The sequence below is a fragment of the Rhinolophus sinicus genome, linkage group LG16, assembly GCF_036562045.2.
Source record: "Rhinolophus sinicus isolate RSC01 linkage group LG16, ASM3656204v1, whole genome shotgun sequence".
NCBI classification, from domain to species: Eukaryota; Metazoa; Chordata; class Mammalia; order Chiroptera; family Rhinolophidae; genus Rhinolophus; species Rhinolophus sinicus.
Window position 1 is genome coordinate 24,466,366 of NC_133765.1, and position 10,963 is coordinate 24,477,328.

General features: G+C 38.8%; 1 protein-coding gene across 1 annotated transcript in view; it reads left to right on the plus strand.

The window, feature by feature from the left end:
• PIWIL3 (piwi like RNA-mediated gene silencing 3) overlaps window positions 1–9,765 on the plus strand; it is a 39,325-nt gene extending 29,560 nt beyond the window's left edge. Inside the window, exons 16-22 of the mRNA XM_074321802.1 lie at window positions 3,857–4,057; window positions 4,206–4,309; window positions 6,149–6,219; window positions 6,629–6,782; window positions 7,935–8,060; window positions 9,217–9,364; window positions 9,519–9,765. Of these exons, the coding sequence (XP_074177903.1) occupies window positions 3,857–4,057; window positions 4,206–4,309; window positions 6,149–6,219; window positions 6,629–6,782; window positions 7,935–8,060; window positions 9,217–9,364; window positions 9,519–9,635 (921 nt within the window). The 3' untranslated portion in view covers window positions 9,636–9,765. The remainder of the gene's footprint in view (window positions 1–3,856; window positions 4,058–4,205; window positions 4,310–6,148; window positions 6,220–6,628; window positions 6,783–7,934; window positions 8,061–9,216; window positions 9,365–9,518) is intronic.
• Window positions 9,766–10,963: the final 1,198 nt, after the last annotated feature.

A 10,963-nucleotide genomic window follows, 5' to 3' on the forward strand; every position in this document is an offset into this window, starting at 1 on the left:
ATAGACTCTTACAGTTTTTCTTTTTAAAATCACAATTACACATTAATCCAATCTGAAACCTCTAATTTTTGTTTTCCTGAATATTTAAAAACTTTCATTTCTTCTAACTGTATATTTTAATGTAATTTCAGACTTACGGGAAGAGTTGCAAAGATAGTACACATCTCTTTATAACTGTCACCCAGATTTTATTAAATTTTACCACATCCATATAATCATTCTCTCTCTCCCTCATCCATCTATATCTATATCTATATCTGTATCTATCATCCATCCATCTGCACATAATCATTCTTTCCCTCTCCTTATATATGTAACATATACAGAGGCAAAAAAAATGTACACACATTAAGAGAAACTGTATCAAAATTGTAATACTCAATATATACCAATAACAAAGATGTAAATAACTCAATATATACCAATAACAATATATACCAATAACAAAGATGAATACAAGTCACGTTTGACTTCTGCAATGACAAGAGGTGCTCAAAGTGGTTCCCATCAGCGTCCAGACACTTCTGATGACGGCGAACTATTGCTTGAGTAACGTTGACCAAAGTGTCCACTTGTACACATTTTTTGTGTACACAGTTTGGCACCCCATAAATGTGTGTCCACATGTGAGTATATATTTATGTGCCATTATTCACAGTAGTTATAGTATGTATGTGTACTATAGCTGAGCCATTTGTCTACATACCTAATCCAAATTCTACCAGTCCTCTCCTTTGTAGCAAAACAAATTATTTGTCTGGTCCATCAGGGGTCACCTGAGGCGTCTGCCTGGCACACTCATTTAGTCTCCTTTCAATCTGGAAAATGTCTTCCGTCTTTGTTTGGGTTTTATGGCCTTGACATTTTGGAATTGCACTGGCCAGTGAGTTTACAGAACAATCATCCTCCCTATGGGTTTGCCCACTTCCTCACGATTTGATTCAGGTCATGCATTCTTGCCGAAGACCAGAGAAGTTCATTCCATGTTATTCTCAATTCATGATATCAGGAAGCACACGATGTTGATTTGACTGGTAATTTTCATTTTGATTATGTGATGAAGGTGAGGTCTGGAAGGTTTCACCATTTTGAAGTTACTATTTCTTCCCATTCTGATGGATACATTGATTGTGGGCTGACACTTTCAGACTGCACATTTCCGGTTTCTCATTGAAATTTCACTCACTACTTTTAGCATCCATTTATGAGTCTTGCCCAAAACACTTACTATGGTGCTCACCAAAATGGCAGGGTTTTTTTTTTTTTTTATGCTTTCAACATTCTTTCTGTATTTATTGGTATTCTATTGTAAGGAAGACCTTTTCATACTTTTCTATTTATTTATTTACTTCTATAAACATGGACTCATGGAATATTATTTCATGGATCGTAAGCTTTTATTCCTATTTGAAGCTCACTTTGTCCCTTTCAGTCACTATCCTGCAAATGCAACTGCTACGCTGAATTCTATCACCATAGCTTGGTGTGGCCTGTTTTTAAACTTGACCTGAAAAGAGTTGTATATTTACATAGTATTTTGTGTGTCTTTTCTTCTACTCAACCTTGCGGTTCATCTTTGTTCAGTGTAGCTGTAGTCTTATTTGTTCTCTTGCTTGATACAAGTTTTTAACTTAATTCGTTCTACTGTTGATGAACCTTTGAGATGTTTCTAGTTTTGCTGTTCCTTACAGTACTGTTATGGATACTTCTGTACATGTCTTTTGTGCACATAGGTGTGTATTTCTGTTGGGGATTTACCTGGGATTGGAATTGCCATGTCATTAGATGCTACTGATCAGTTTTCCAAAATAGTTGTACCAATCAGTGTACACATTCTTGTACTTTCATATCTTAACGCTTAGTGTTACAAATCTAATCAGTTTGTTGTGGAGTGGTAGACACGCAATTTCTAACTCAAGTAAGTCTCCTTTGCTTGGCAGGACCTGGTCCTCAATGTCTGTCCTTCTCCTTCTATGAGGTTGTCAGACTTTTCATAGCCTTCCAACCTCTCAGCCATGTTTATGGGGATAAGCAGATACCACAGGGTGATGTAGCTTCAGTTGCGGGGATCACCTCTCTGGGTCCCCACTTCCCTCTTAACCCTTCACATCTTTATTGCCCTGTTAAACTGGCTGAGCCGCCATCAGGCATGGCCTCTATTTTCATCAGCTTGAACAGCTCTTCTCAGGAAGAGACAGTTTCATGCTACTCCAGAAGCTGACATTTTAGGAGACAATATTAGCTGACCACACTCAGGAAACTCGGAGGTCATTAATAAAAAATTAAAATGCAGAAGATTTTTAACTCATTTAAAAGCTCCACTTATTAACCTACTAATCTCGAGAGAGAGAGAGAGAGAGAGAGAGAGAGAGAGAGAGAGAGAGATGTGTGTGTGTGTGTGTGTGTGTATGCATATTCTGTACCCAAAAGACCAGGTGCTTTTTAAAAGCGTATCTGTAAGTTTGTTTTGTCTTTAATTGGTTACAATGGACAGGGAGAAATCTTAGGCAAATAATGAAGGACCAGTATCCTATTGACCATAGTACATTACAGTTAGAAATCATTAAACCACATACACTCAAGAACCAAAGAATTATTTTTAAGTAACAACTAGACTAGAGGATAATGTCAATGAAAATTTGAAAAAAAAAAAAGCACTGATAACTGAGAAACCATGTAAAAGCAGTATGGATCACAATCTGTGAGAAACAGCAAACTGGAAATGAGAGGGGACCTACAACCTTTGATGGATATATCGGGAATGAAGTCTGAATTTTAATGAACTAAGAACAGAGTAAAGCAAACTAAAGAATAATGAAACAAGCAATAAAATCAAAGCAGAAACTAAATAGGGAGCAACCAACAAATCTGAACATAACCCACAAAGCTGAAAATATTAAAATTTGATATTGTCGAGACTGAAGAAAAAAGCCAGAGGAAGACTTAATCACATTAGGAATAAGTGAAGTTCCTTTAGGGAAGAAAGATTAGCAGACCACCATGAGCTAGAGTGTGCCAGTCAATTTGAAAATTTGAAATAGTTTTCATTTTTCTAAAAACTATTAGCTGGTTAGCATGGTGAAATAGCGGGAAAAACACTTCTCTTAATCTAAGCAGATAATGCATTTGCTAAAATTCCACACCCATTCATGTGAAAAGAAAAACTCAATCTAGAATGAGAAAAGAATTTCCCTAATCTGATAAAGAATGTCTGCTAAAAATGTCCTACAAGCATCGTTATGTTAAAAATAATATATGGGTGATTTTCTTATTATAGTTAGAAATAAGCCCAGCGGTACCCTCTCTTCCCAACTGCTCACTGTCCTACTGAAGGTCCTAACAAATGTTTGGGACCTTCCTCTGCTGCTTGTAAATCAGGCCGTTTCCCTAACTCCCAAGCTTGTATGCTCAGGGGTGCAATGGGGTTCATAAGTATTGATCTCAGTAGGTTGTTGGAAGAATAACTGATGCAAGCAAAATGCTTGGCAAGTGCCCCTCACGTCGTAATCATCCCGTAAGCGGTGACTGTCCTGATTATGGTCTGTTTCACTTTACGTTTTTACCCCAACCCTGTCGACTTCATAATAAACTGGAAATTTAATAACTAGGGTGAAAGGCTTTAGTAAGTTTAAGCAATTGATGCATGTCGCCAAATTTCTTCCTCACACTCACCCTCACAATAGTTTCATGTAATGTGATTCTGGACCCTTCACCCTCATCAATGCAGCTATTTGCTAAATAGAGAGACTCTACTTTGTCAGTATCCCACCTAACTAGCTCCTTCAATGTGGTGTCCGATTCTCACATCACTGTGTTATTGCATCTTGGAGAAGTTCATGTTTGCTTTTTTCCCAAGGTCGTTTGTGTGCTGTCCAGTGACAGGAAAGCAATGTATGATGGCATTAAAAAATACCTGTGTGTCAACTGCCCAATTCCAAGCCAGTGTGTGGTGGCGCAGACCTTAGACAAACCCCAGACGCTCATGACCATTGCTACAAAGATTGCCCAGCAGATGAACTGCAAGATGGGAGGAGCCCTCTGGAAAGTGCAAACAGGAGTACGGTGGATTTCGTGGCCTTCTCTTTATTTGTGTGCAGTGCAATTTGTTAAGAGTCTATTTCACTATTTTTTAAATTGAATTGTGAAATTTACTTGTATTCTGTTCTAACTCATTTTACTGCTTTTATTTTTTTTTTTAACTGAAGCTGCAGAATGCAATGTTCATTGGTATCGATTGTTTCCACGATACTGTGAATCGACAGAAGTCAATTGCAGGATTTGTGGCAAGCATGAACGAAGACTTAACGGAGTGAGTGAGCTTTGGCCGACATTGTTCAGTGGGTAGCAATCTAAGGACCAAATGGGAGAGGTGGGCCTGACTCATGTTTGGTGACTTCTTAGCCACCTGCTCTCCTGAACTTCTGGCAAAGTTAGGCTCCCGAAACATTGTGCATGGAGGGCTCCACATTGTTTCCTATTGCTGCCTAAACATTTACGGCCAATATGACATCTCAGACAACATCCACGTGTCCCTGCACAGTTTTGTGAGTCAGATCATGACTCTCAGGCCTTACAAGACAAAGAGGAAATTGTTGCTGAGCCATTTTCACGAGGAGGCGTGGGCTCCTCTTCCAAGAGCACATAGTAATGGCAGAATCCACTTTCTTGTGGTTGGAGGACAGAGGCCCCTGGTTCCTTGCTGGCTGTCAGCTACAGGCCAGACTCAGCTTCTAGAGTTTCGTCCATGTTCCTTTTTGCATGTCTGCCCTCACCATCTTCCAACCAGCCAGGGTACACGGAGTCTTTGACCTGCTTTGAATCTCTCCAACTTCCTCTCCTGCCATCAGCCAGAGAAAACTCTCTGCTTTTTAAGGGCTTCATGAGATCAGATATGGCCCATCTGGAAAAATCTCATCATAAAGTCAACTGTGACATGTAATATAATCATAGAAGTGACATCTCACTACATCCCCAGGTTCCAGGATTTAGGACAGGTAGAATTCTGCCTACCACACGCTCTGATCCGTGAGACTCTGCATGGTGACTATTAACATATGGGACAGCACTTAGGATATACATGGGTGAAGACAGATCCTGTACCTATAGGCCCCTGTTATCATACATTTATATATAATGTATATGCAAAAGGAGGTGTATTTCTATCACCCATGCTTCTCCTTTTCTCCATGGACCCTTTGATTTTCGGTGCGTAGAGTAGAAACCACAGCACACTTTCAATGGATTTGCACCCAGTTCAGTTTATAGGTCCTTGAACATTATGTGTGACCATCACAAATCACTATATTTAACGATGTTTGTGGCCCATTAGGTATAAGTCCAGAGTATTCCTTAAGGAAGATCTGTGTTCACAGATGACATCATTTTTTTCCACTCATACTTTATTTCAATACAGTAGCATTATTTTGCTCTGCTTTTTTTTTTTGGGGGGGGGGATTAGAAAATAATGTTGCGATAATAGGGAGAAATAAGTTTTCATTCATTCAACAGCTATTTTTGAATGCTTGCTCTGTTCAAATGTCGAGAATACAGCAGTGAAAATGCCTGATCTCGTCCCATGGAGTGTGAATTCTAGTGAATAGGCAGACAGACAGATACATCACTCCATGTGAGGTCTTCATAATACTCTCAAGTAGATAAAAAAGTACTACGGAGATAGAAATGTGGAACAAATACATAACTTTACTTGCTATGTTGGGAAGCGATCATAATAGCTATTAAATTTCCAAAGCACACTGCTCCCTCTAAGCAGGTTGTTATGGATGACCCATCGTTTACGGGATCGGCCTGGAAGCAGGAATCACCAGGATTTTCATTTCGGGGTGTTCCCCAGTAGGTGGGACCGACACGGAGTCAGGCACACAGAACGTGTGCACAATTTGTAGAATGTTAATGAATGCTTCATTCTGTACTACTATTTGTGTGCATTCAAAAATTTTTAATGCTCAGATATCAGAAGAGACCAATATTTTGTTCTCTGCAGGGAAATGAAAGAATGGATCCTTAATTGGATCCTCAGCTACCAAGAGTGATTTTGGGGGGTGGGGGGGGTCATGGATTAATTCAGAATCAAAGTGATGAAATTTTCAGAATCCAGTTTTCCAAACTGATGGCTTATTTCTCCAAACAGGTGGTTTTCTCAGTGTATCTTCCAGGAATCGGGGCAGGAGCTTGTGAATGGGCTGAGGGCCTGCTTGCAAGGTCAGTGTCCTGTGAAGGTTGGAGCTCCTGACTCTCTCCCAGTAGATCTCCACCAGTGGAGAGGCTGTCCCCCAGGCGACATGTAGCAATGACTAGACACACTTTTGGCTATTGCAACAGGAATGGAGGTGCTACTGGCATGTAGTCTAGTGGAGAAGGCCAGAGATGCTGCTAAACATCTTACCACACACGGGACACCAATACCACCCCCACCACCACCACAAAGAATTATCTGGCTCAGAATTTCTCCTGTTATTGTTGAGAAACCATGGACTAGACTGAGGGCTTAAGCAGCAAAACTCCTGAAAGCTACAGTGTTGGAAAATGCACCTAAAAGTTGTCAAAATAAGCAGTGGCCAGTTTGTTCCAAGTTACAGTTTATTTACATGTGTTTCTGATTTCCTTCCAGAGGCCCTGAAGCTCTGGTATGAACGTAATTCAATTCTGCCATATTCTATTATTGTGTATCGAGATGGAGTGGGAGATGGTCAACTTCAAGCTTTGATTGACTATGAAATTCCACAGATTGTGTCCTCCTTAGAAAGTATTTTCAAGTCACAAAAGTAGGTATATGTTTTGTGAAGTGCAGATTTTGTAAGCTCTACATTTTAGCCTTTGAAAACAATCTGTGACTATTATGATGTGTACATGATAAGAGCTTGATACAAACAGCAAGCTTCAGTGGATCGAAGGAGAGAAAAACAGGGCCTCCCATCTTTGACTTGGTGTTCCATACCCAAGTCATTAAAACCAAGTCTTAACAGAGTCTGTCAATGGTGTTAAACAAAAACCTTTGAGACGGAAAGTTGTCCTGAAATTAAAAACAGGGTTTATTGAGCCATACGCGAAATAGCCAGGGTAAGGACCAGGTCCTGGGCCATGCAATCTAAACCACCAGTTGCAGGGCGACATGAGAAGACAAACACGTCTGCTGTGCTCAGGTTGGCAGGGCTCTTTTATACAGTGAATTTGGGGAAGCAAGATGTAAGTTGTTTTGAAAAAATTTACATGGGCCATATATAAGTGGGGGTGGGAAAGGGTGAAACAGAGAAAGCTCTGGGATGGGTGACTAGTACATGGGAAGAAATACTGGTTGCTTCTGGATTGGTTGTAGGCAACGGTCCAGAAAGTTCATCCATAAGCAGAAAGTGGTAACATCTGGTGGTCAGCTATCCTTTAGGTAACTGCAGAAATAATTGCCTGGAAGTTGATTCAAAGTTTCAACATGCAGTCAGGAACATGGGCTGTCTTTGGTTGGTTTCCACCTGTGTCTGCGTTAACTGATTAACTTCCCTTGTCTCTTGCTCCCACCCTCTTTCTTGGTGTAGCTTAGGACACCTCAGAATTTCTTCTCTTGTCAATGGTTTGCACTTATCCAACGCCTTTATCCTGGAGTTTTGTGGGTCCCAGGGCTGGGGATGCATCCCAGCTGCCTCGGTTCGTCTCATCTGTTTATCAGTGAAGCCTGGTGCCCGATCTAGAAAATAGCAGTGATGCTGGCCTTGTGAGGAGGGGACTCTTCCCCTAAGATATGGGTGGGTGGCTATGTCTCAACCACGTGGAGCTAAGACAGTAAAACTGAGGTGTATATGAGTAGAGAGCCGCCCTGCACGTTCTCTTTAATGGTTCCTACGTATGTGGTGTTTCAACACTCTGAATGCTTCAGGGATGACACTGACTAATCATAGTGACACTCATCGTAATTTTTTTTTAAGTTTCAAACTAACTTTCATTGTGGTGAAGAAACGAATAAACACCAGGTTTTTTGTCCAGTCTCAAGGACGACTTCAAAATCCACTTCCAGGAACGGTTGTTGATGTAGTGTTGACCAAGAGGGAATGGTGAGCCACGTTTATTTATTGATTTTAAAGATTCCCTTTCATTCAAATAGGAACAGAATTGGTTAAGGTTTGCGTGCTTCAGAGGAGAAAGGAAGAACGGACCTAAGGAATGTTAAACATGATATGAATAGAGACATTGGATTATAGACACTTTTTGGGGGGGGTTTCATTCTCATGGAATTTAAAAAACATACTGTAAATATACTTATCATTCTAAGATGCTTCAGTTGTTAGGAAGAATGGTAGGACTCCTGGTTAACTTTAGGCTTGTCAATTGTGCAAATCAGAAAATTATGTAAAACCACAGAGGGAAGTAAAACATGCCACTCACACCAATAGGGAAAATGAAGCGAAACTAAAGACAGACAGAAACGTTGATCAGTCTACCTTGTTTCCCTGAAAATAAGAGCCAGTGGACAACCAGCTCTAATGCGTCTTTTGGAGCAAAAATTAATAAGACCCGGTATTATATTATATATCATTATATAATATATTATAATATATTATTGTAATATATTATATACTATAGTATATTATTATATTATACTATACTATATTATATATTATATTATATTACCTTATAGTAAAATAAGACCAGGTCTTATATTAATTTTTGCTCCAAAAGACCCATGAGAGTCCGGCTAGGTCTTATTTTCGGGAAAACACGGTAGTAGAAGAAAGGAGTAAAGAAAAAAGCAAAAGTATGATAAGCATAAAGCATAACAAAAGATGCTACACAAAACTAAACTCAATGTGTATAATAAATTGATTAACCTTTCCAGTTACATCATTTCGGGAATTTGAACATACTCAGGTGATTGTCAGGGAGAGGCGGGAAGTATCCATCCCTGGATCTCTGAATGGAGTTACTTATGGCCATATCCAATGGGCCAATTTTACATTTCTGCCTCTAGGCATCAGTGCGTATGCTTTTTAAGTCCAAATCATGTGGGAGTTATTACTGGTGTCAATGATTTCACTGTCCTCTGTAGATTGGCTTTCTCAAATCACTCTTCAGTGAGTGGCCAGCCTTTTAAGTGTAAAGGAGACTCTGTCTGTAGAGTGGATTTCTGTAAATTGAGGTCACTTCAGATACTAGTTTGCTACGTTCTTTTTCTTCTGAAACAAGCTGATAGCCACCTGTTCTATTTTCCAGGTATGACTTTTTTATTATAAGTCAGTCTGTGAAAGATGGTACCGTCACTCCCACTCATTACAATGTCATCCATGACACGGTTCGCTTGAGCCCAGATACAGTGCAGTGTCTGACTTACAGACTATGCCACATGTATTATAATTTACCGGTAAGTATTTTTTGATACCCATTTTCCTTCCGATCTGTGAAATTGGGCAAAATTGAATCTGTCCTTTTTGAACCTTGAATTCGTATCTATGAAAATGTAGGGAACGTAGATATGAAGTTAAAAAAATGTGTTGTTGTTCTCCTTTAAACTAAAGGGTGTCATCCGCGTGCCTGCTCCATGTCACTATGCCCATAAGCTGGCTTACCTCGTGGGCCAGAGTATTCACCAAGTGCCACATCAGTCTTTGTCAAACCGGCTGTTTTACCTTTGACCTACAGAAGAAAGCCTGATGGGACATGGGGAACCACAATTACGTATTTACTTAGTTTTCCTGCGGAAGCTGTCCATCTGAATGGTTTTCCTCATCATTCTTGACTGAACATGGGCATGATTCAAAGTGATATATGCCACTTTCAATACCACCACTGACTTGACGTGAGACTTCTCTTTTCCAGACAGGAGAACTCACAGTCAGGATTTTGTCTTGCATGTTACCTTTGCAATGTGTTAACAATGATTTTATGAGGAAACATGCCCAAATACTCTGCATTCCTAGAAATGCTATTCTGCTCACTGTAAAAGTTATGCATTAGTCACAGGGAGAATACAACTATGAACAGGTCAATTCCACTTAGAAAATATCTACTTTATCTTTGAAACACTTTCATTTCAAAGGACATAAAAAGAACAACATTAAATGGGGATTTATTTGTGTTTAGTATTTTGTATGTAAAAGAGACTGTGTACATGAAGAATAGTTTCTTTGTACTGGGATGGGAATTTGAATGTATTTTTGGTGGGCTGTAAATAAGCTTTGATGGAGCTTGTGATTTAAAAGTTGGAAATTTAAAAACATTGGGGAAAAAACAAACATTAAAGCATTTTGTCACATTTCCCAAAATTAGGGAAATTAAGAGCTCTATTAGCATTTATCTTTAATTTATTCTCTTGTACATATTCCAAGTGTGATGTTGTGTTAGCTACACCACAGTCAGAAGAGAGTCTTGAATAAGTTGTGTTTCAATGAAGCTGTTATGTTTTTCCTTTTGAAAGCAGACACATTTTTTTTCTCCACTTAAAACTATCTTCAAATAGATTGCAGAAAACGATATGTGAAATTTTCTGTTTTCTTATACTTTTAAATAGAGTACTATTGTTTTTCACTTGAGGAGGGGTAGTGGTGGAAGGGGAGTAGATTAGCTTCAATATACCAGAAAGGGTATGTTTAAAAACAATACAATTGCTTTGATTATAAGTTAATCAAGTTAGGTTTGCAATTTGAACCAGTCTTATAAGAAATAAAATTAAAACAAGTCATTTAAAAATATATTGTAATCCAGGTAACATCCTACCTAGCAGTACTACCAATAATGACAAATATAATACAAGAGATGGCCCATAATTAGAAACAAGTTAAAGCAAAATGTTCTTTTCTGAAGCCAGAATTTGATTTATGATAATACATTTCTAGAGATCTACAAAAATAATTTGGAAGGAACAAATTCGAAGTAGTTATTAAAAAGTTTCTGAATGTTTCCTATAAATGCAATACAAATATTTATAACACTATATAATAACCTCTAGATTTGTCAATTTAAA